Consider the following 25042-nt stretch of genomic DNA (forward strand, 5'->3'; position numbering starts at 1 on the left):
GCTTCCATGACAGCTCCATCTGCTGAGGACTGATTTTATCAAACTAACTTGTTTCCTGATGCAGTTATGAAAGTTTACAAATAATTTTATTCGTAAATTTGTGGCAACAGGGACAGGAAATAAACTGGGACTGAAGGACAGTAACTTGTTTTTTTATAAGTGGCTGGTCGTTGTAATGGAGGACATGAAGCAACCAAAACTTTAAAAACTAACTCTCGTCGCACGTCTATTACAGTGTTGAGGCGGAAGGAAAACACACTGCATCACAACGACTACCAAGATTTAGAACATACAATTTGATGTAACGTTAAAAGGATGAAATAAACTGTATAACTTCGACATAAACGCCGCTGTTTTTCAAGCGTCTGTTGAGAATTTAACAACTGCATTCCATCTCTAGTCTCCCTCAACAACAAACAGGAAACACACGTACTATGAAAAAAGATTGACATCCACACTGGCCACTGACGTCAAACGAACCAAGCGCTTAGCCAATCGGCTTAGAGAAGAAGGGCGGGACGTCCTGTAATGTGATGCAAATTCGACGGTCAAGCTTGTTAGTCCCACCTTTTTGTGTTTCCCGCACCGTCAATCAAAATAGAAAAAAATCGACCCGAATTCACCGATCAACACTAGCCCGCCTTTGATAAAATAATCATGTTTGGAGTTTAGTTGATCAGATAATCCTCCCGGTTACTACCATTCACGCTATGACTGGTACGTAAACATTTAGCGCATCGAAGCGTGCAACTAATCGGTGAGTTTGTGCAACCTACAGCGAAGCGAGCTGCGTCTTTTTATCTTTTGCTCTACTGCTAACTAGCTAGATATGGTTAGCTAACAGAGCTAGCTACCTAGCCACGGAGTTGACAAAGTAAACAGTCTTTCTGGGCCGAAATTGCCTCAGAATCTCCGCTGCAAAGTTGAATTTCGCAGTCAGCTCCTTTTGGACTGGAGAGTGGGGATGCTTTGCGGGCTTTTCTGGCAGGCAGGAGTTGAAGATTACAGAGTTTTGCTGAGTTTCCCCCTCTCTCCCTGCTAGCGCCAGAGCAGCCTCTGAAACAAGGAGAAATGGCGTCCGCGGACGTGGACAGCAGTCAAAGCGAGTTTCTGCAAGCCGGCGGCGCAGCGGAAACACAGGTATCCGACATTTTCTAGCTCGTCTTTCTCGCTTGCTTTCGATTGCTGGTTGTGTTTTTGAGAGCATGAAGTTCACACGTTTTAAAATTTGATGGCATGGGGTGAAGCCGTACACTTCCTGTGTTCCCCTCAATAACGGCCACCCACTTTACCCCTGTAAAACCCGCCCATAGTGGGTAGGACACTGAAGTCAGTCACTTGGGTCGGCTCGCTGGAAGATAGCCGGTGTACCTTGGGCAGGGAGGATCTCGGGGTGTTAGAAAACTGTAGGAATGGCGTCCATAATCAAACAGTAGCGTTCAATTGTGTTGTAATAGCCACCCATCCCCCACACCCTGCTCTCGGCCGGTTCTGAGCCTGCTCTCTCCACTCTGGTGTGTTGGTGGTTGCATGTAGCTTGTGGCTGTTTTATCGTCCATCCTTTGCTTCAGCTCAGATCCTACATGATCCCCCCACTGCCTATGATTCACTCTGTGTTCGATTTAATGGCACAATCCATAACTGACTTCCAGACAATAGCCTGGCTGCTTCCTGTCTCCTGTGATCTGATCAAACGCTGACATGGACCCTGTTGTTGAAGTGTGATCTCCCCTCGTTAACCCGAGTTTTAATTTTACTCCCAGACTACAGATATGTCAGCCATTCAGTTGACGGGTTCAGACAGATGGGAGGTGTTAACTCCCGTCTCCGCTGGGAAGGAAGACCAGGGAGTCGTTCACATTCCAAACTCGGGGATTGTCACATCCAACGGCCAGTACGTGCTTCCTATTGGGAGTCTTCCCAGCCAGCCCATTTATGTTACAGCATCTGGGAATGAGGCCACAGCCAATGGAGTGTCAGGCATCCAGTATCAGGTAAACAGAGACAGAAACAGGTTTGAGATACAGCAGCTGTTCTGTTCAAGCGATGATCTCGCTCAAAGCTGTCCCTCCGCCTTTCAGGTCATCCCCCAAATACAAAATGCAGATGGGACACTTGCAGGGTTCCAAACACAGGGATTGGATGATGGCACAGGGCAGATCCAGCTCCTCCAAGATGGCAGCCATGCCAGCATCGGAATAAGCTGTGCCACGACGGCAGCGGCAGACCTCCTGACTCAGACGGGGCAAGTACAGTCAATCCAAGGCGTCCCGCTGGCTGGGGGGTCAGCGTACACCAGTACAGTACCCGTAGGGCTGCCCAGCAACATCACGTTCGTCCCTATAAACAGTTTGGATCTGGAGTCTCTTGGGCTGACCGGAGCGCAGACGGTCCCAATCGCAACGGGGGTAACACCCGAAGGTCAGCTAATCATGAGCGGTCAAACGCTGGAGAGTCAGAGTCAGGATGCTGGCGCCAAACAGCCGCTGGTGACGGTGAGCAACGCCGGCGGCAACCAAGAACTCTACGTGCCAACCACCACCTCCTCCAACTCCTCCCATCTTCCAGAGACCATCGACGGCACCGGGGTTCTGACCCAAGCAACCGCTGTGTCTGCAGGCGTGTCCGACCCCTCCTCCTCGGCCAGCTTCAACTCCCACAACCATCTGCAGCAAATCCAGGTCAGAGCGTTTGTCTTTAATGTTTTTTTATGTGTCAGGTCTGTGTGCTTTAAGGCAGGGGGTCCGTCCCACGATCAAGCTGAAGGGTCACAAGGATTGAAGCTTTAAGCTGGAAAGAATTGTGACAACATGGTTTTTATTCCTTCGTAAGATGCTCGACCCTTTGCTCTCTCCAGGCCTCTAAAAGATATTTTCTAGTCTCAATCAAAATTTTGCTAATTTTATGCTGAGTTCTTGTACAACTACTTAAGTGTAGACAGTATTTAACATTTAAGAATGTTAAGTGTAGAAAAAGCCTGATAATATTCGGAGAAAGTATCAAAAAATTATTATTTTGGTATCAAAACTCAGATATCTAAAAATTTCAAACAATACCCAGCTGTAGTATTCGGGGTATTAAGTATGCAGCAGTTTGATTTATGTTGTAACAAGTCAAAAAGGATGGGAACCAGTACTTTAAGACCAGAGCAGAGCGCACTGTTCATCGCCATCTGTCGTCACTGTAGCTGTCGGTGTGTCTGTTTTGTTTTTGCCCTGCGTGTAAACTGTATGACTAGGATTGAAAGTGCAGACTCAGAATGATGCGTTCACATGCAGTCTTATGGATTGTGGGAAAAATACTCCTATGATCAGATGTCATGTGGTGAATGTAATGCTGTTGTGCAACCAGCTGTCAAGTGTTCGGCTCAGCGCACCGAGCAGGTCAACTACCACAGATTCATTCTCGGCCTGTGAGGAAATGCTCTAGCTTGCTCTGACTGTCCATTGCGCTGTTACACCAGGATCCTCTCACACAGGAATATGACGAAATGCTGTTTTCTCAACCTTTATGTGTGATTGTAATTTATTTTTGCGGTTTCCTTACTCTGCAGGTCTCATCTTCCAATGCCACCACTATCTCGCAGCCCATTCTGCAGCTGTCTGCGGACAGTCAGGCCCAGGTGGCCCAGGTGGCTCAGGGTCAGGACCTGAATGCAGCGGCTGGTCAGACTCTACAGAGCGTGCAGCTGGTCAACCCGGGGACCTTCCTCATCCAGGCCCAAACCGTCACCGCTACAGGACAGATCCAGTGGCAGACCTTCCAGGTAACCTACCAGGAGTGTGCAGGACATTTCCTCATGGTTTAAAGCAGGTGTGTTTTTGAAGTAGCCTGTGATTTCTAACATGTATCCCATCTGTGTCTGTAGGTTCAGGGGGTGCAGTCACTCCAGGGGCTCCAGTTGCCCCAGGGGCAGGGGCAGGCCCAGCAGTTGACCTTAGCACCAGTCCAGACCCTCCCTCTGGGCCAGACAGGCCAGGTCAGCCTGCCCAACCTCCAGACAGTCACAGTGAACTCTGTAACACAATCTGGAGTCCAGTACACACAAGGGGAGGATACAAACAGTCCAGCTGGTATGAGACACCTGCACTTCCTCTTCATCCTCACACACACTTCTTTATATTTATGAGCACATCTTAAATTTCTTGTGTTAATTCGCTTCAAGAGATCCTAAATCTGCCCTCCATCTTCTTCTTCAGGTATCCAGATAAAGGAAGAGCCAGACTCTGAGGAGTGGCAGCTGAGTGGGGACTCCACGCTGAACCCCAGCGACCTGAACAACCTGCGCGTTCAGATGGGAGACGATGACGCGGAGACGCCGAGCGGGGAGGGCAAGAGGCTCCGCAGAGTAGCCTGCACCTGCCCCAACTGCAAGGAGTCTGGAGGAAGGTGGGTGTCTGGAAACACTCGCATGATCACATGACACGTCCCAGGAGGTGGTGTTAAACTCCGGTTTGTTCATCAGAAAAGATTAAGAATCAACTCAGACAAACAAAATGGTGTCTTTAATACACATCATAATAAACATCATAATTACACTACTGCGACATTATCTAACAGGTTTTTGCAGCTACAACCAGTTTTGATGCGACCATAAAACGTCTTTCAGTGACACCTTCCAGTGAGACGGTTACGACAGCCAGATGTGGAAACAGCTGTTTACTGTTTGTAGAGCTCATGTGAAACTGGAAATTATCTGTTGTGAACGCCTTTAAATTTCTTTATTTCAGTTGCTAAACTGGTTTTAAATCCTGTTCACGGGGTTTTAATATTCAAATTTTCATGGAAATCTTGATTTGCATGCATATTTAGGCAAATCCGACATGCAAATATGTCGGCTGACCCCTTTATCAGTGACTATCAGAGACTTTAGTAATGCATGGTTGTTGTTTTAGCTTTTTTTTGCTTGTGTTTGCAGCCTTTGCTTTCTTTTAGTTCGATTCTTGTGTTATAAAATAAAAAATGAAAAAGCAAGCGATCGTCCACACGGTGATCTGTGTTCTCTGCTCGTTTTTTAAATTTCACAGAGGTTCGGGCATGGGGAAGAAGAAGCAGCACATCTGCCACATCGCCGGCTGCGGGAAGGTTTACGGGAAGACGTCTCACCTCCGAGCTCACCTGCGCTGGCACAGCGGGGAGAGACCCTTCGTCTGCAACTGGATGTTCTGCGGGAAGAGGTTCACCAGGAGCGACGAGCTGCAGAGACACAGGAGGACGCACACAGGTGAGACACTTCAGATCACCCCTGAGCTCGCAGACCTTCAGTATTTCAGCTTTCACGAGCAGTTTTATGGTATAGCAATCTGAAAATGAAGCAAAGAGGCTCGTTCAGGTGGTAAATGAATTACCGGCATTCATGTAGAAGGAGTGACGGCAAAGTTCCTGCATGTTCCCACTGTGCAGACGTTGCAGTTAAAGCTTAACAGATACCAAAATATTTTCCTGTCCTCGGTTTGTCTTAAGCTCTCCAAGCTGTTCTTTCTGGTTATACAATGCTGAGTGATCCGAGGTGTTAAATATCATCTTGAAAGTGAGAAAAGGAAAAGTTGCAGGCATTAGCTGCCAAAGAGCGAACGGCTAACACCGATCACTTCAAAGGAGATGAATACGGGCTCGGGAGCCTGTAATAGTTATATAATTATCCAGGCAGCATTAGAGTATTGATTAAAATAATTTGATTTGGTGCTGAAAAGAGGAGATTGATTAAATGACTGGTTGATTAACAGAAAGTTACCAGAATGCTATTGATCATTTAGAGGAACGTTAGTAGTTTTGTGTTCCATCTGGCTGAAGACAAATGTCCTCTCAGGGACGTAAACTAAGTAAAGTTTACTTCATATGAATTCATGTGCACTGAGCTGTGAAAACATAACAGATAGCGTCATCTATCAATAGGCGTATTGATCAGTGTCCCCAAACTCTGCCCTCTGTCTTTAGTTGTGCCACAGGACATCATGAAAATTCAATCTAGACATTATCATAATCTGTTTTTAGTCTTTCATTATTGTCTGTTGGTGTTGGACACACGTTGGTGTGTGTTGGCAGACAGTGACAAAGATCGGTTCACCCAAACTTTAAAAAACATATTCTCACTCTCAGTATTTCTGTTTTCATTGAGACTTTTTCTTTGATGAAGCAGCTCGTGTTGCATTTTGAGGTTTTATGATTCATAAGTTTGAGCTCCACAATTGAAATTACATCCATCTGTATTCTGTTGGGTGGATGTAGAAAGAAAGAGACTGTTTCAGGTTGTTTCCACCAAAGCGATCTACAGTGGTACAGTGTGATTTGGGTGAACGGACCCTTGAATGTTGTGTGTGTAGTCTGATTTAAAAACAAAAAAAAAAATAGATTTTTGAAGAAGATTTCAAATGTATAATATTTAACAGCCGTTTCCCAAATGTTGTGTTACAAACACTCTAGAAGTCCTTTTTAAAAAGGGTTAGTTAGTTTTAGGGACCTAAAAGGCTGTTTGCATGTGAGCAGGAGGCCCAAACGCAGATGAAAATGTTCGTTTTGTCAAATATATTTGTATACATGCAGCTAGGGCGTGAGACCTGTGGACGCTCTGCAGTTAAAGAACCAAAAACTCCTCATCCATCCTCGAGAGGATGGAAACCTTGTAATGCAGTTTGTCGTGAAGTGTTTGCCAAATATAAGTCAATACCCGTAATGCTGTTTGATTGGTGCGGCTCAGGTGTCAGTCAGTATTAAATGGCACGTGTTGTTGTTTGTTTCTCGCAGGAGAGAAGAAGTTTGTGTGCACAGAGTGCTCCAAGAGGTTCATGCGGAGCGACCACCTGGCCAAGCACATAAAGACTCACCAGAATAAAAAAGGCGTTCCCTCCACGTCCCCGCCCACCACCGACGCCGTCATCACCACCGACGGAACCACGCTCATCCTCCAGACCGCCACCACCCACGACCTCGTAGGCAATCAGGAGATCCCTTTACAGCTGGTCACGGTGGCGCCCGGTGAGGTCATGGAATGAGGGGGTGAATGGGGTGAGGTGGTTTTTATAGAACTGGCCTATCACAGGGACCTCTTGGGCTTTTCTCTTTCCCTCTTACCTTTTTTTTGTTTGTTTGTTTGTTTTTTACATATGAATATATACGTAAATATATATGACAAATATATATATTTTAAGTAAGAATTATCATGACTTTATGTTTGTTTTTTGCAGTCTTTTTATAGGCGGGCAAAAAAAATAACATTAAAATGTGGTCGCTTTGTACACGCGTAAACACACACATCCCCACACACACACATCCCCACACACACACAAGAAAACACGTATTAACACTCAACACACAACATGAATACTCAACACAAAGAAATGCCTTATTTTGTATCATACTCTTGTATAAAATGCTGGAGGTGCATGTGTTTTTTAAGCTTTGCAGATGTAATTGTAACGGAGATAAATGTGTTTGTGAAATGATGATGATGCCGATGACGAGGAATTTGAAAGAGAGAAAAGGAAGTAGTGAACCCTTTTTTTGTAACAAGCGCTCTGACAGAACCGAGCGGTCTATTTGAAGCAGCACAGCACGCTCGCTCAGCTGTTGCACTGCTGCCGCCATAAATGAACGCTTCTGTTTTTAAAGGGATAGTTCAGCAATTTGGGAAATTTGGCTTTTGCTCTCTCGCCAAGAGTTGGATGAGAACTGATTTGAAGCTGCCGGTTGACGGTTCATGGTTTTACTGGGAGTTATATTCCAGACATTTTGCCAGGAAACCAGCGGAGACTCCAGGAAGTTGCTGCTCCCACCCAAGAAATAGTTCAGTTCATCAGCCTACGTGAATCTAATGAGCTTTCTCAGTGCTGCTAGGTGCATTTTGTTACCTTTGGACAAAGCCAGGCTAGCAGTTTCCGTCTGTTTTCACTGTTTGTGCTAAGCTAAGACTGCTAGCGATAGCTTAATGCTAAGCGTACAGACGTCTGATTGTTATCCATGTTCTCACCTCCCTCTGGGCAAGAAAGACTGTAAGCAGATTTCTCAAATTTCAAGCTTTTCCTTTTAGAAACCTGCAGCAGCTGTCGCCCAATCATTGATAGCCAACAGGACTGTGACGCTCGTGTTGTGCTGTGGTGCTTCCAGCAGAGCGGGAGGTTTGGCTGGTGGTCAGAGTAGGGCGACAGTGCCACTGTTAACGGATCTGAGGTTGGTGTTTCCGCCCTGAGGGGGGAAAAATAGGTGCAGGCTGCTCTGAGAGAGGGCAACTTCTTCCAGCGTCTGGTCAGCCTGAACAGAATGTTTCATCTGTCCTCACGAGCACACCGTCCGCTGTGCTTGTCCACGTCAAAACACTTTCTTTTTTTTAAATAGTTTCTTTCTTTTTGCATATTTTCTTTGTAAATTCACATTGTATTTCTGTTTTCTGTGTCTCTTTGCTGATCTGGGTGTCGTCTAAATCGAGGCCACGCGGTGATCATAGATTTTAAGGTGTAGAATGGTTACTTCTGAATTCCTGCAGGACTCTTCATTGTCATTGTCAGCTGCTCGTGGCTACAGGAGGAGAACGTGCACCAGTTTTGCCATATGACGAAAATCAAGAAACGGATGCAACTAATCAGCGAGCCCTCAAGGGTGTTTTTGTCATCGAACATTCCAGTTGGACACCAGATGATGTGGGAAAAGTTTTGCAATAACTGCTCGGTTGGTAATTCTGGCCAGATGTCACTCAAGTTGAAAGGAAAACAATCATGCCATTGTCTTTTTTTTTTTTTTTTAAATTTAATTAATGTAATCCCTTCCTCAGTTTGTCCTCATGTTTGTAGCATTCATTTACATGTATATTATCTTATTTTCACATTGTTTATAGAAGCCATTACTTAGTTAACTGAATTTGTTGCATCAAACCCTTATTTTAAGTGATTTTTTTTAAAGAATTGGTGTAAAAATTGAATGTTACCTTTTGTAAAACCTTTTTTCAAATGGATCACAATAAAAGTCTGAAACCTTCCAGTAACAGGTTTCGTGTGTGGAGGGCAGCATCAAGGGCAAGTGGAACACTTCAGCAATTTATTTTCAGCTTTCAGTTGCAGCTGTGTATTCATTACTTTCAGATCTCTTTCAACCACTAATCCATTACTATATTTTTTCAGCCAAATTAATTAGCTATCAATTAATTTGGCTGATTATTTCAACGTTTTATTCATTACTTTTAACATGCTAACCATTAAGCAATTAATTTGTCTAACATGCTAACCATTTATCAATGAATTTGGCTAACTATTTCAACCTTTCATCCGTTACTTCTAACATGCTAACCATTTATCAATTCATTTGGGTAGCATGCTAACCATTATCAATGAATTTGGCTAACTATTTCAACCTTTCATCCGTTACTTTTAACATGCTAGCCATTTATCAATTAATTTGGCTAACGTGCTAACCATTTATCAGTTAATTTGGCTAACAATTCCAACCTTTTATCTGTTACTTTTAACATGCTAACCATTGATCAATTAATTTGGCTAACATGCTAACCATTTATCAATTAATTTGGCTAATTATTTCAATCATTTATCCACCATTTAACTAACTATTCCAACTACTTGTCCATCATTTTTAGCTTCTTGACCATTTATCAATGTATTTGGCTATTTCAATCTTTTATCTGTTACTTTTAACATGCTAACCATCGATGTATAAATTTGGCTAACTATTTCAACCTTTTATCCGTGCTAATGTTTAGCAATTAATTTGGTTGATTATTTCATACCCTCTGGCAGAGCATAAGTACCACAGCCTGGCTGGTGACCAGCAGAGCACATACACACAGAAAATAAACAAAACACTGTCCAGGCATAAGAAAACATTCAGGAAACCATGATGATACACTAGACCACTTCTTTATTGGGGATTTTCCTTTGACAAAAATCAGACAGCCAAAACAGGATGATAATGACAAATCCATGGATGTTACCAAGTAAGAGAAAATCAAGTATTTTTCAGCTAAACTCATGTTGTGGCTGCTCTTCCCTGACAGTACCACAAACTCTCCCCTCTTTTCTTACTCGTACTTCATGCTGCAACCGGCACAAGCCTCAGACATCTTTCCCTGAGAGTCACAGTGACATTAATATTCCACATTGAACTGGGGATTCAACCAACCCTGCAGATCTTCTTCTCTGGTCAAACTCCAGATGAGTGTGGACATGATTACGTTACACATTCCCTTGAAGTGTTTTAAGTTTAGGTTGAGCACTTAACATCTCCTATGGATGAGGTGATTGTAGTGGGTCCACCTCTGTACAAAATAATGTAACCAGCATGGAGATGTGACCTTAATTTTCCAGATTTATTTAGCATTTTGTAAATATAATGAATATCTCTGGGGAAAAAAATTAACATTGTTTTACAAAATCTCTTCATAATAAAAAACAAGCAAATTGAGTTACTCTTAGTTTTTGTTCTACATGTTTGAAGAGTTTATCTGATGTAATGAGTAACTAATTTGCCGTATCAATTAAAAAAACCTCATTAATGTCATGATATTGACTTCAATCATATTGTCCAGCTTTAGTTTTAAAGTCAAAAATATGTATAAAGTACAAAGGTATCTACCTGTACCCTTTCCCAATTTAGAGGGTCTGACAGCTTTAAACCTGTCTTATTCCAGTGTGAGTAGAAATCCACACTAAATGTTGTTAGAGATCAAAAAAGTTGACATTTCTATGGTCCACCTCCCTTTGTGCTTCATCCACAGCCTGAACCAGAATCCCAATCAGTGCAAAGTTCTGACAATTAATACCGGGGGAACAAACAAAAAAATAGAATTTCTATTTATTCGCTTCACAGAAAACATTCTCACCGCTCGCACACACATGTACAGAAAAACCTATTAGGCCTGACCACACGAACTCCCCTTCACACATTATAAAAAGAACAAAGACGAAACAGTTTGAACCGTTCAGCACTGGTTTGTGGTCAGTCTGACAGCAGTCCTCCAGGCAGGAGAGGAGCCTCTTCATGAAGCAGACTCTTTAAACAGAGTCCAGTCTGCCGCTTCGTCACAGCCACTGCTCCTCACAACTCTGTGTGAACATCTGACACAGACACAGGAGAGACAAATAAGCTCAGAAATGCATTCATGTTGTCTCTATTGAGGCTCTGTGATGAGCGTTCAGTACCTGTGCCTTGCTGAGTTGTTGTGTTGCTCTCCCCCTGGACTCTGGTCTGCAGTCGTTTAATCTCCTGGTCGTAATCGCTCCACTCGGCCACGATCCTCACGGCGGCCTGCAGCTTGGGCTCCTTGGTCATGGGGTTGTTACACTGAGACGAGGGGACAGACAAGATCATCAGCTATGATGTTCACAGGCAGATGGGGGCGGGGGGGAAATAAATCAAATTATTTCATTATTCTTCAGCTTATTACTTGGTTTGGTCTTAAAAAAGGTCCATGAGATCACTGTGTTTTAACGGCTGGTGATCGGGCTGGATGATGGTGGCAGGGCGGACTCCAGGTTTTATTTATGATGTACACTGTTTTATGTGTGTGTGTGTGTGTGTGTGTGTGTGTGTGTGTGTGTGTGTGTGTGTGTGTGTGTGGTGGGTTTTAGTATTTTGTTATATAACTGTGGCCATCTTTGGACAACCCCGATTCCAAAAAGTTGGCACGCTGCGTGAAACATAAATGAAAACAGAATGCAATCACTGGCAAAATCCTCGTGTTAAAAACAGCACAAAGACAAGATATTTAACGTTCAAACTGATAAACTTTACATTCTGAATCTGAGGCTGCAGCGTGTTTCAATAAAGCTGAGATGTCACCCTACATGCAGAGATGTCTCCACGTTCTCTGAATCTTTTCATGATGTTCTGGATTGCAGATGATGAAATCCCTAAATTGCTTGCAACTGTGAGTTGAGAAATGTTGTTCTTTAACCGCTGGACTATTTGTCCACACGGATTTTCACGAAGCAGTGAACGTCGCTCCATCCATCCCTGTGAACTATTGAGCCTTTCATACCCAATCATGACACTCTGTCACCAATCAACCTGTTTACCTGTGGAATGTTCCAAACAGGTGTTTTTGGAGCATTACACGTTTCCCAGTCTGTTGTTGCTCCTGTCCCAACTTGTTTGAAACATGTTGCTGCATCAATCTCAGAATAAGCAGATGTTTAGAAAAATCAATGAAACTGATGAGGTAAAACATTAAATATATTGTCTTTGTACTGTTTTCAGTGGAGTTTATGTCAAAAATGGTTAGTGAATAATCACATTCTTTTTTATTTTGTGTTTCACACAGCGTCCGAACGTTTTTGGAATCAGTGAGCGACCACAAAAAAACACCAAAATGACAAGAGAGGCCTGAAGACAGAGGGCTGTTGATTTGTTACTTCCTCTGTGGAGAAACCAGATTTTTCTCTTGTGTGAAGATGACAGATTTATAATGGTTTCAGTCACTGGGTGGAAATAATCCTGCAGTTTTTTGTTTTTTTTTGGATCATCTTCAAAACAAAGTTCTGAATAAAAAGGTTCTTTTCAGAGTATTAAACATTGTTTGCCCAAATCTAAAACTTTATAAAGTTGAGGAATTATTTTTCATCTTTGGGTTTGTTGATTTTAGATGTGAATTACTTTTATTCCAAAAGAAACTCAAGCACACACTGTACACTCTCACAGTTGGCCTGTCTGCCCTCTAGTGGCTGTTAGGAGGCACAGCAGTCTTTAGAAACCCCCCTCACTCCTCTCTGTAACGCTGCTACAGGTCTCTTCTGTTGTTTTTGAGCATTTTGTCCTGACTCTGTCCCTGTCCCTGCACACTGACAGGCTGCTGTTACCAGGTCTATGGTCTTGGCGCTCCTCTTGGAGCTGTCGTCACACCAGGTCTCACACCACAGCCACTCCTGAGGCAGAGACTTGATGGGAACCTGGTGGATCATGTTGTTGGGCAGATCCTGAAAAAAACAACAGACAATGAGATGGATGACGGAGGCGGGGACGAGGACTCTCACAGGAGGTTTTACAAACAGAACTTAATGAAAACAGTCGTTATGGTAACGCAGACACTGAGGAGTCTGAGGTGTGAAAGTCGGCCGCTGAGCAGCGCCGCATTCGTGATTTAGTGACATGAAATCAGAAGCGGAAGAGAATGAGCAAACACTGACACTGTGAAAGGGATCAGATGAAATTAGTCGTTTCTCACAGTAAACCAGGCTACTGTTCAACAACCAGCGCTCAAAACTACGATTACAGAGCGTCCTTGAACACATCAGGGAAAGTTTTCACCACAGTGTCCAACCACCAACGTCCCAACCACAGAAAAACTAGAACTACTGCTGGTTAAGTGCCTCAGGCGGTTGTTTGCCTCCACCAACCAGTCAAGTTACAGCTTATATCCATGTGTGTCCAGACTCGTATAACGCATGCAGTGAAGACTTTGAAAGAACTTAATAAAAGGTATTCAGTGTATTTTTTTGTGTACTTTGTCAGTAATAATCTCAGCTGTATTACATAAATAACAGATTACCCCATGGGACAAAAAATCCTTTAGAAACTGTCCAAGTCTTCAGAATCAGATCCCAAACACACATTAAAATGACTAATGAAAGGGGTCACAGACCTGGTCGAGGTTGGACAGGCTGTTGGGGTCCTGGCTGAGCCCCTGGTACTGTCCTCTGAGTCGATCCCCTGCTGCTATTTTCCTGAACTTCTTCAGGTCGACCACATACAGGGCGCTGCGGCGTGTGTGACAGTAACACGTGAGATATGCATGTAGGTATGAGAAATGTATTGAAAGACAGAGTGTGTGTATGCGAGTGTGCTCAGCAGAGCTATACAGACTGCGCGCACCTGATGTGGTATTTGCGTCCGGCCAGGTGGCTCGCCCAGTAGCCGGACTTCCAGAAGCGGTAGCCGTCCATCTCACGGCGGCTCTCGCAGAACGGGGTGTAACCGTACGGAGCTCCTTCCAGGTCGAAGTCCCGCAGCTCCTTCAGGTCTGTTCGCACGATCTGGAGGAGAGCAACGATGGGGGAGCATCACTTTAGACTGCTAATGGTTTTGGTATTTTTGCTAAAAACGTGACAGTAAATCAACTATCCACTCCTTAGCTGATCCTTTATGCTCTACAGCATTGTGGGTTAGACTATATATTAGCATTAAATCCCAGCCTGACACATGAGACATGACATTGAACATGTTTTCCAGACCTGATCATAAAACTAAGGCAATGTTTTTTAATAGCCAAAGCCCCAGAAAAGTCCCGAACAGATCTGCAGTGCTGTGTTTCTCACATCCTTCCCTCCATCTGAGTCAGCTGGCAGTTTTCCATCTGCTGCCTTTAATATTGCCAGCTCATGTTATGAGCAGTTTATTAAATATTTGCACAGAGGCAAGATGAAAAGTGTTTGTGCAGCTACGTGCGAGCTCACCTGGTCAGCGTCCACAAACAGGATCTTGTCGACGGCCAGAGGAAACAGCACGTCCAGGAACAGGATCTTGTAGCCCCAGATGATCCTCTGCTTCTCGGTCTGCTGGTGTAACCAGCGAGGCCACTTGTACTGGACCAGCTCGTACTGGAAACCGTACTGCTTGGCCATGTGGGGGATGAACTCCTGCAAGATGGTCACGCACAGAACAGGCCAGTCAGCGATGGCGGGTCTCACACGGTGCCCGCAGGACGTGAACTGATAGTAGGTTTGAATACTATGAGGGCAAAACTGTTGATTTTTGCTTCCTCCTCTTTTCTCAAAATACATGAAAAGACTAGAAGTTGCTTTCAGTTTTTCACATCTACAGCTGTAAATCCAGGGACTCTTAAAGTGCTCTTCAAGTTAAAAAGACTGAACACACACACGAAAGCACCCCTCAGCTCTCTTAACCCTCTGGATCAACAGTTTCTGGGCTTTTTTTTGTCTCCTATTACTTTTTTCCCCTCACTGTCACTGTGATATGTAAGTCGTGCAGCTCTATGGAAACAGCACAATCATGGCCGGTGGGTTTGTCATCCTCACAGATCTTGTGCTGATCGGCACCTGAGAAACATCTTTCCAGTTGTACTTTTCTCTGATTCCAGTAGAGGGCAGAACACAATCTGGGATTCAGTGTCATCCTCAAAGACAATTTGATACATTAGATGCTCTTCAAACTGAGCTGTAGCCGTCAGCCCGCATGTTTAATCAAACCTACAGTGAGCCCATAAATCAATATCTGATATTTACCAACAAATATTGGCCAATAGCAATACAATGGATGTGTTTACACCACACTAGGATCCCCATTATGTTGATCTATGAGTAACCTGGTTATTTTCTGAGCATGTGAACGTCATATTCTGGTTGCAGAAAAACCTGGATAAGCCCTCTATGCTGATTCTGAGATATCCTAACTGGAGCGCTCTGACAGAAACTGGATGTAAACACCTTTTCCAGGTTTCGGATCCTGATCTGACCTGTGTGTCATAAAGCAGTTTGCCAGTAAAACAGAAAAAAATATGGCAAAGGATGTAATGTTGATGATCAAACAGCAGAAATAAAGGGAAAGTTTGACTTTGGGGACACATGAAGTGTATTATTCCTCATCTGTCTTGAAAACGCAGGATGAACTGGGTTCATCGTCAGCGGCTGAGGTGCAGAACTGAACACAGAAACACAAGCCAACGATCAGAATCCTGCTCCCGACTTCTTTACAATTGGGGTCGTAGTTTGTTGGTAGTTTTTAAAGCTTTCCTGGATGTTAAGCAGCTTATTCTTACAGTATGTTATTACTGTTTGAAGTTCTCCTTTATTATCTAAACCAGCTTAAGCATTAAAACCAGGACTAATGTGCATGAGAACATGTGACCATGTGACCATGCAGCAAGAAGGCTGAGTTTGACTTTCAAAGACTGATAATTTCATTATATTTACAACAGTTTCATGATTTGTTTCATGAAGTTTCATGTGATGATTCACTGCTCTGGTGGACTCAAGCTGGGACAGTGTCTACAGATTTTATCAAGATACAGTGTGAATGTCAGAATTAAGTGGAGCCGCTCTGGAGTTGACTGAGGAATCAGTTTCAAAACCAAAACGACTCGTATTTTCCTCATCTGTGACTTTAACAGATGAGGCTCAACAACTAGAACCAGAGTGAAAACAGTGAATGAGGATGAATGGAGCTGCGAGCCAGGAAAAGCGCTGACGTCGCCTCATTCACTCGGAGATTTTCCTCTCCGGGCAGAGTGGAAATCTCATCCCTGCTGCATGTTCCGGCCTGATTTTCAGAGCTCCTGTTTGAAGCTCACATCACTGACGGACAGAGAGAAAGCCACAGCCATCACAGGAAATCTCCACATCAATGAGGAGAATCCAGCTGATTTTTAAAGTGAAAAAAATCCTACCTTGAAAGTCGGGGACAGGTAGTTCTTCAGGAACCAGAACTTGACGGGAGTTTTGGTGTTTTTCAGGACTGACAGCATCATAATCCTGAGAGGGGAAGAATGGGATGACAGAGAGAACAAAGGCATCGAGATCAATAAAGTCTTTGTACACATAAGAGGAAGGGATGTTAGTTTTTAAGGATTTTGGTGGATGCGACAAATCCTCTTTTCTTTTCCCGGTCACATTTGACGCTCACCGGAGGAACCGCTCATACAGATGCCCCGAAGCCACAGAGAAGATGTTGATCACGTCGTCCTTCTCCTGCTTCAGCTCCTCTGTCTTTGCTCCACCTGTGAAGCCTCTGAAAGATCAAAGACGAGCAGTTCTTTTTTAGGAAAGTTCACACATTTCAGAACAAAAGAATACAGATTAGAGTTTTAAATCCAAAGACCTCTCTGACTGGACAGTTTAAGCAGACAGCGATAAAGTTCATCTGTGGGCAAATGTGCTGATGATGCACAACTATTATCAAGGCTGCACCTAACGATTCGGTTCATGATTGATTAATCAATTACTTTTCAGATTAATCCTGAGAAAACAGCAAAAAATATTTTGCCCGGTCAAAGATATTCAATTTATATGATATAAAATAGAAATACTCTGAAGCTAAAATGAGAGAAAGTGACTTAACGTGACATTTTTGCTAACTCAGCAACTTAAAAAAATCACTACAACTGTTTGCGATTAGTTTTCTTTCGATCGACTAATCGATCAATCCACTTGTTGTTTCAGCTCCTGTCGTTACGAAAGCATTTCGATTAGACCTGGTCAGAGATTTCCAGAAGCCAGTGTCATTTTCCTCGGTCCCGTCGCTCAGCAGCTCCTCGTTGAACTTGTCCGGTTTCTTCTGGACCTGATGGACACATAATTTTAACCCAGTTAGTTGAAGAAAGTATGTGAAAAGAGAGATAAAGATTTATCTGTCTGACATCATAATTTAATATCGCCTCATCTAGTTTGCAGTCTATGGAGGACCAGACTTGACATATTTGTAAATAAATGAAAGATAAATCAATAAAATATATAGAAATCAACAGAGACCTTCTGGGTGTCCCTGATTATGCAGCTGAACAAGATGTCAGCTTTCATGTGGGAGGCTATGGTTGTTATTTCAGTGCACACAGAGAACTTGCTGTAGCTCTTTTTTGGCTGTAGCTACTAGCTGCCGTTAGCTAGTTAGCTCAGTTAGCCTTGCAGCTAGTGGTTCTATTAGCTGGCTGGTGTCCCTGACTGAGAGATCCGAGCACCGGGGGATTGTTGGTGGGTGATTTTCACATCCAACTCTGTGAATTAAGAGTTTACTTCAACCAAATGAGAGTTGGTGACTGTTGGAAACAGTGGAAAGACAAATGAAGATGGCTTTGGTGGGTTTTATTTTGTTTCTGTTGAGTTTGAAAGAAGTGTGTTTTACGATGAGTTGACTTGCATGGAAAATTGTTATGAGAGTATTTCCTTTCTTGACATATTTTAGGTAATTTTGTTTATTAATTAGACTGAAGAAGCTCAGGGCGCTCGTGAAACACAGCAAACTCATACATCTCCCATCTGAAACTACAGTGGTTTTTACTACCAGACGATCTCTTCAGGTACAAAGTGGTATTACGAGGCCGCAGCTGGCTGGTTAGCATGCTACCTTCAGGAGAAATCTCTGCAACACAATACACAGATGTCTTTGTTTTAAAGTAAAACTCTTACTCGTATTGCACCTTTAATGCTGAGGTGAGTCTGAAGATAAAAATATGCAGATTTGAGTTTCACATTTCTGCATCTATCCTGTATTTCTCTGTGCCTTCGTCTATTCATTCAATTATTTCTCAGTTTATTTTGAGCATTGCATTTGTATATTTCTTTTCACTAATTCTGGTTTACCTCTCCGTAACCTACAGCCGTCTTGGGAACACTGTGCAGAGTCTTGGGAAAGGAGTTTTGTTTGTAGTTCAAAGTGTGCCTGCATGTGCGCACATCCATGATATGTAAATTTCCCAATGAAATGTGTAATTTTACCCATGTAATTTATGTACATACTGTATATGTTCAGCATGTCTCAAAACAACTCAAGACTACAGTTTGTTTTCCACTCCACATATTAAAATTCATGAGAGTGCAGTCGGACTGAGAGGACGGGAAATGTTGCCATTAACAATCCTGGATTTGGTTTAATTTATCTGGGGACCAAAAGTCAAATCCGCTAAATGTGTGAAAGTGCGTATTCCTATCAATGCTCCTGTGCTTTTGTGCCACACTGTCGTCACGTTTTCACAGGTTAAGTGACCTTGACTTTGATGATCCTGCTCTTGAAGTTGTTCAGCACGACTATAATGTCGTCGGAGTCTGCCGGAGAGTCTGTGCCGTCATGGCTGCGACAGATGAAGGGAAGAGAGGAGAGCAGGAGGTTTAAAGCAGTTTAGAGCGTAGACTGAATCTAAAAACTAATAAGACATTTCAGCTCTGTGACACATTACAGCCCATCTTCCATGTTCTTACCTGTAAATCTTGTAGATTTCATCAGAGCGTCCTTTTCTCATCTTCAGGATCCAGGCGCCTGGGTTTGCCTTCAGCTGAAAGTACCCCTACAGACACCAAGAGATTTACAGCGTTTGTGACCATAATAATACTTCAGAATAAGCTGTTTGCCATGCAGGAAAGCATTAAAAAGCATAAATAAACTCTAAAAGTTTCAGATACTTTCTGCTCTGAGGTGTCAGACAACAGGAGGAGGAGAACTCACCAGGTTTGCCATGACGATCGTATCCACGATGACCGGCTCGGAGGCGGTTCCCAGCGTGAACTGGAGGCCCCGCGGCGGCTGGCCTGAACTGACGTCAAAACAATGTCCTTCCAGCAAAAGGTGCTCCAGCTCGTACTCTGCTGCTACAATATTCTCCACCTGCAAAGTTCAGACAAGAAAAGTTTATAGTGTGCAGCCCAACATCGGCGCCCGGGGGCTTCACTGACACACATTAGCGATGGATCCCAAATAAACTCAAGGTCTTCACGAGGAGAGAGGAGAAAGTCCAAAAAATCGTCAGCACATAAGCAAAAATGGAGGAAATGTCAGGGGAGAGGATTCAAAGAGGGATCACACCTCCCCGGACAAGCAGGTGTACAGCAGAAGTCTGACACATAGAAGAGGAAGTCACAAAAAAATGAAAGTTTCAGTTTCACATGAGACTCTACTCTTGTTTTAGTGTCTTATGGTTTGTTTTTACTTGTTGTTTTATTGCTTTTAATTGTTTTTAAAAACAATTATTTTAGTGTTTATTCCTCTTTTATTTTATTTATCTTATTCCACTATTATTGTTTTGTCTATAAATTGTACAGCACTTTGTTTCAACTCTGGTTGTTTTTAAAGTGCTATATAAATAAAGTTGAAGTTGAAGTTGAAGTTGAAGTTAGAACAGGAGAGGAATTAGAGACTGTACGAAAACCACCGCAGTGCTTAACCTTAGGTTCACCTTGTAGAAAAGCCTCCCGGGGTTGTTGATGTGTTATTTAAAGCCTCCACATGACTTAGAATTAAACTGTCAAAATAAGTGTTAAATTAGTGCATCTTGTTTAACCGTGAACCCCAATTTAGACCTTAAAAACACTCACATTTAAATAAAAGCTCTAAATGCTTTCCGTGCAGCCTCTTAGACAAATAAATTACGAATAAAGACAGCGAAACCAGTCTGAAATTTAAGTCGTACTGCGGTTTGACTCTAAGGGAGACATTGCGTGTGTGTGTGTGTGTGTGTGTGTGTGTGTGTGTGTGTGTGTGTGTGTGTCAACACTGACAGCAGCACAACAACCCTACAACTTCAGACTTCAGGGACTTCAGAGTTACTACCACTGGTGGAAATGGATTTTTAAAAAAGAAGCACTCTGAGGAGCACTTTTAAATATTTCATCACTGCTGATCCAGATCGAACACAGACAGACGTCTTCCTGTACCTCCTCCAGGTAGATGTTGTCCAGGTCGTAGCGGGTGTGCACAGACTCCACCATCCAGCTCTCGGGGGTGTTGAGGTTCAGGGTGAAGAGGGGAGACTGAGGCATGTCCAGGAACTTGGCCATGGGGCCGGGAGAGAAACTACCGTCGGCCTGAAACGTTACCTCCGGCTCCAGCACATGGCGGTAAAAACTGTAGAAAGCACAGGGGGGATCATTAGCTGCACAGGCAGAAACCAGCTTCATTACAGGCAGAGGAGTCATCATCTGGAAGCCTTCAGCGAAAGCAGCAAACATAAAAGATTCTGTCTTTACTAATTTCTACTGAAAAATGAGAGGAATGTAAAGCATCAAAGTTAAAGGTGCCCTGTGTGTAGAATAAAACATACAGCCGACAGTCACTGATGGCTGCACGGCCTCCACCTGTCAGACGAGGAGCAGGCGTTCAGTGAGGTCCTGCACGACAAGCTGAGGGGCTTTCATTATCATATCGACCTCTAAAAATCCACTCTGGTCGACCTCTACCAGGTGGTGCTGCTCACCAAACCACACCGAGGTCAAACAAACGTGTTGAATGAATTCCCTCCCTCATAAAACATTTGCAAAGCAGTATTTTAAATCCAGCATTGTTTACATCCATGTCTACAAGCTCACAGTCGTCTTCACTGGCTTTGTTGGCGCGTGGCGGCATATCTTGGCTCGTGACCACAATCTTTAGATTAGTGGAGCAGTGTGAAAATGTTGGCAGGAGCTCACCAGACGAAACAGGGACCCACTCACAGAAAAACAGCTCCATCGCGTTACTACAAGTCCAGAACTCCACAGGGAACCCTTAGTAATTGACCATAGAAATAAAAGATTTGACAAAACAATCGCAGCTCTGAAGCTGAAGAGGCAGTAAGAGAAGCCCGTCGTCTAAATCTGTCAACAGATCCATCTCCATGCTTGAAAGCTCTAGAAAAACGCCTGTGAAACTGGTTTTCGAGCTGATTTCACGTCCCCGACACAGATCCAAAACTTATTTCCTGCGGCAAGAGGACACTAATCACCACACTTCTATGTAAAAGGTCTTCTCTTGAGAAAGTCTCTGTTGAGCAAAACACAGAGGGTACAGAGGGAAAGTCCACAGTATTGGACACAGACTGACATGACCAGGCTTGTTTCTGTGCTCTGTTTTCTGTCCTCACCTCTTCAGAGGCATTTCCGACAGTTTGGACTGGCAGTTCATGAAGACCCGTAAGTTGACGTTGACCAGCTGCTTCAGAACCTGCAGCCGGCGAGACGTTAGAGAGGACAGGAGGGACAGGTTAGAAATAAGCTGTGGACAGGGACAAATAAATCAGCTGGACAGGAGTCCAACAAGGGCCCGCATTCAACCTACCAATAGGAGAGGAGCTAGTTTTTGTGCGTCCCTGGTGACAGGATCCACCACGGCAACAACATCAAAGTACACGTCTCCCTCCTTCGGACGGATCTTCACAGCACTACCAAACATCAGCAAATCAATGGTGAAGCGAACACAAACTTAAGGTTTTCAAGGCTGCTGCTGGCCGCAGAGGACGCACAGATTTTCAAAGAAATCTGAAGGTCCAAACAGCAGACATCAAAAACTTTTGACCTTAACATTGTATTTGCCAAAAATGCTTAAATTTAAAAAAATCATGTGAGCCTGGATGACGTCCACGCTGGGTTTCTCCAGGGAACCGTGTGCTTGTATTACAACTGTACCTGTAGCGGTCATCTGCAAAGCCATATTCTATCCGGGCCTCTCCTTTGGGCTGAGAGGAGAGCAGAGCGTCCACCTTCATCACAAGGTCGCTGGCCCTGAGACAAAATCCATCCAGGACATAAAAACACAACACAAATCGAAAAACGTCACTGAAAATCTAACCTTGATGCGATGACGGGAAACAACGTACCTGTCCTCCTCTGTTCCAAACTGCTGGACTTTGCTTTTGATTCGCTCTCCGGATGTTTTCAGGATGATGCTCTCCAAAAGCAGGAAGTCATCCTGGTTGAACACCTCCTCCTCCTCCAGAGGACCGATGATCTGCCAGCAAGAAGCATTGATTGAATTTCTACAGTTGGGTGGATGTGCACATTTATTCATGTGTTTGTGATGCGCTCGTGTTTTCAGGTCTTTAAACAATAAGAAACGAGACGGTGACTCACTCTTCCGTTGCTGATAACCGCTTTCTGTCCTTTCTTCAGCTTGAGAACATCTCGGCAGTAGGCAGCGTGGGAGAGCAGGAAGTCGTATTTGGGACCCTCATACGCATCCTTGAACAATGACACATCCATACCCTGAAAGCAAAAACAGAAAACTTGTAGGCAGCTGATAAAAAGGGAAAGATGAGGAGGTAAATGTCAATTAAGTCACAAGGTCTGACAGAACAAGACGGATAAACTGAAGCCTCACCCCGACAGCGAACTCTCCGATGTCCACTCCCTTCTCCAGGGCCGCGGCGGTCTCTTCTTTAGTCATCTTCGTGATGAAGTTCTTGGCGTTGTTGGCAGATTGCGTCTGCATGGCGGCCCAGATTGCTCTGGTCACGTGGCTCGTCTCAGGGGACGGAGCGGCTGATGGGTTATTGATCATCCCCAGTCGGACATTGTTGCTGGTTTTCTGTCATACAGCGAATGAAAGTCAGTGAAGCTTTGAGAACAGAACAGTCAAAGAGCTGATTTTACCAAATCTACTTCTCCTGTGAGGTATTCTAGTCTAGATGTTCCTTTTCTAATGATACCAAATCAATACCAAACATTATTTAATAAGAATATCTTGTGTTAGAGTAAACAAAACATGCAAACGTGTAAATATATTTGGGAAATACACTTATTTGTTCTCTTGCTGAGGGTTAGGTGAGAGGTTGATACTCCTCTCATATATCTAAGTGTAAATACAACCAGCAGCTAATTAGCTTAGCTTAGCTTAGCACAGAGACTGGAAACAGCTTGCTGAGTTCTGCTCTGAGGCAACAAAATCCTCCAGCCAGCACCTCTAAAGCTCATTAACACGTCATATTTTATTTGTTTAGCTTTGTGGTTTCACGGGAGCGTTATGTGCGGGACTTTTTCTTGACCCAAGGCAGGAACTTCCTGCACTACTGTCATCCCAGTGAGGACGCCAAGCAACAAGAGCTCCAACAGTTTATCAATTAATTGTCAACTCTGATAACTGATTAATCGGTTTACGTAATTTTTGGAGAAAAAGTGGACAAAATAAGACATTTGAGGACGTTTTCACCATTTTCTGACATTTTTCTAACATTTTACAGACCAAACAACTGATCGACTAATTGATCAATGAAAATAATCTTTAATTGCAGCCCTACAGGCGATCAGTGGAGACTCCAGGAGCCACAACTTCAAACTATTCCTTTAAATGACTTGTGTCAAAAGATTTTGTACCATGTGTTTGATGGCATCATAGAGAAGCTGACGTCCCGAGGGCTTTTCAAAGTCTCCGACTACCCAGAAGGTCACAGGACGGATGTAACCGTCATCTGAAACCCACAAAGGAAGAAACAGAGAATAAGTTACTGAGACGAAACCATGAGGCAGAAGAGGCGAGACGTGTTGTTCTGAGGGAAGATGAAGTTTGGTAAACTGAGTAAGAATCTATGTGGGAAGCATACTGGGCTGTAAAAACTATATTCTTGGTGATATCTACTCCTTTGAACGTTTGTCATCTCCAAACCTTAAATCAAGCTCTTAACATTCTCCATGCAGCTACAACAAATACCACAAAATGAACCGTCATGCTCTCCTAAAGATGGAAGGAACAATGTTAGAACTCAGTGTGCAGTTTTTTCAAACACATTTCCCGAACTCAGACCCTTCTACACAATCTTCACATGCGTAATTAGTAATTTGTGTCCGCTGAGAAATGCAACACAGATGGAGGAGTGGTGGAGGATGCACAAACACATCTGAACACTGCCAACAAACAGGAAAAAGAGCAAGTGAGGAGGAGAGGGAGTAATGTGGAGGAAAAGGGTGGTTACCATGCCTGTTGGTGGTGGTCATCCCTGATGCAGGGAAGGATTTTAAAATCACATGAATAAGAGGAAGAAGAGGAGGAGGAGGAGGAGGAGGAGGAGAGGACAGAAGAATATATGAAGAGAGAGTTTAGGCTTGAAGGTGACTAAATTATCCTCACAAGAAAAATGCTCCACAGGCTTCTCTTCCACTCAGGGGTTGTTTTTTTATATATTTAAATAGCTGCCATCATACGAGTCTCACCTTTCTTAGTCATGTAGTTCATGCTGTTGGCCACAGCGGTGCTCTTCTCTTTGGTGTCGAGAGTCGAGAAGCGAGCGTAATCATCTACAAAGTGGTTGTCTGCACAAAGAGAACAAAAGGAGTGAAGTGCGGATCATGCAGCGAACGCCAGCGATGATGCTTCTCAGACAGCCAAGATTCAGGGGTGTGAATGTGGACCCGGGGTGTAACACAAAGCAGCTATCTGCATCGATGTCACAGAAGTATCCGTATTCAGCTTTATCCTGTGCGTTGGCTTAAATGTTGCCCTGCTGGCATTTAAACTCCTCATACATATATGCATAAGATCAGGAGTGCACAACATATACAGACAAAAAGAAACTGTATAAATATTTTAAGCATATACATAAATTCACCCAATATTAATACATGAGTTCAGCTGAAGCCAAAATATAAAAAAAGACAAAAGTAACTCCCATCTGGTTCAAAATAAAAGCTGCTAATGTTGC

At 43.5% G+C, this 25042-nt stretch overlaps 2 protein-coding genes across 4 annotated transcripts in view; one reads left to right on the forward strand and one right to left on the reverse strand.

The window, feature by feature from the left end:
* Positions 1-594: 594 nt before the first annotated feature.
* On the forward strand, positions 595-7279 carry LOC139342470 (transcription factor Sp3-like). 2 transcript variants are annotated; one of them, XM_070979584.1, is made up of 9 exons: positions 595-717; positions 1043-1140; positions 1764-1994; positions 2082-2681; positions 3554-3766; positions 3869-4073; positions 4200-4389; positions 5028-5224; positions 6745-7279. In XM_070979584.1, the coding sequence occupies exons 1-9, from the start codon at positions 711-713 to the stop codon at positions 6990-6992; spliced, it is 1989 nt and encodes a 662-aa protein (XP_070835685.1). In that variant the 5' UTR covers positions 595-710; the 3' UTR covers positions 6993-7279. The 2 variants fall into 2 exon arrangements, with proteins under 2 accessions (XP_070835685.1, XP_070835686.1); XM_070979585.1 differs by having other exon boundaries at positions 600-757.
* A 2562-nt stretch (positions 7280-9841) lies between these two features.
* Positions 9842-25042, reverse strand: part of uggt1 (UDP-glucose glycoprotein glucosyltransferase 1) — a 33796-nt gene continuing 18595 nt past the window's right edge. The window contains exons 20-41 of one of the 2 annotated variants that reach the window (XM_070979098.1): positions 24555-24653; positions 24317-24340; positions 23721-23815; positions 22729-22935; positions 22482-22613; positions 22229-22359; positions 22038-22133; positions 21691-21793; positions 21497-21576; positions 20313-20502; positions 19108-19266; positions 18864-18949; positions 18652-18736; positions 17144-17232; positions 16576-16680; positions 16340-16424; positions 14391-14573; positions 13810-13970; positions 13580-13694; positions 12798-12914; positions 11142-11283; positions 9842-11057 (exon numbers count right to left, since the gene is read on the reverse strand). In XM_070979098.1, coding sequence (XP_070835199.1) covers positions 11038-11057; positions 11142-11283; positions 12798-12914; positions 13580-13694; positions 13810-13970; positions 14391-14573; positions 16340-16424; positions 16576-16680; positions 17144-17232; positions 18652-18736; positions 18864-18949; positions 19108-19266; positions 20313-20502; positions 21497-21576; positions 21691-21793; positions 22038-22133; positions 22229-22359; positions 22482-22613; positions 22729-22935; positions 23721-23815; positions 24317-24340; positions 24555-24653 — 2504 coding nt within the window. In that variant the 3' untranslated portion in view covers positions 9842-11037. The remainder of the gene's footprint in view (positions 11058-11141; positions 11284-12797; positions 12915-13579; positions 13695-13809; positions 13971-14390; positions 14574-16339; positions 16425-16575; positions 16681-17143; positions 17233-18651; positions 18737-18863; positions 18950-19107; positions 19267-20312; positions 20503-21496; positions 21577-21690; positions 21794-22037; positions 22134-22228; positions 22360-22481; positions 22614-22728; positions 22936-23720; positions 23816-24316; positions 24341-24554; positions 24654-25042) is intronic. The other variant, XM_070979099.1, reaches the window with a different exon arrangement.

Source organism: Chaetodon trifascialis, chromosome 14 (genome assembly GCF_039877785.1).
Source record: "Chaetodon trifascialis isolate fChaTrf1 chromosome 14, fChaTrf1.hap1, whole genome shotgun sequence".
Taxonomy (NCBI): Eukaryota; Metazoa; Chordata; class Actinopteri; order Chaetodontiformes; family Chaetodontidae; genus Chaetodon; species Chaetodon trifascialis.

Bases quoted from the DNA above. Each gene is read 5' to 3' on its own strand.
- LOC139342470 (XM_070979584.1), top strand. The intron at 1,995-2,081 runs GTAAACAGAGAC...TCCGCCTTTCAG, and splicing joins TGTCAGGCATCCAGTATCAG to GTCATCCCCCAAATACAAAA. The intron at 3,767-3,868 runs GTAACCTACCAG...CTGTGTCTGTAG, and splicing joins TCCAGTGGCAGACCTTCCAG to GTTCAGGGGGTGCAGTCACT.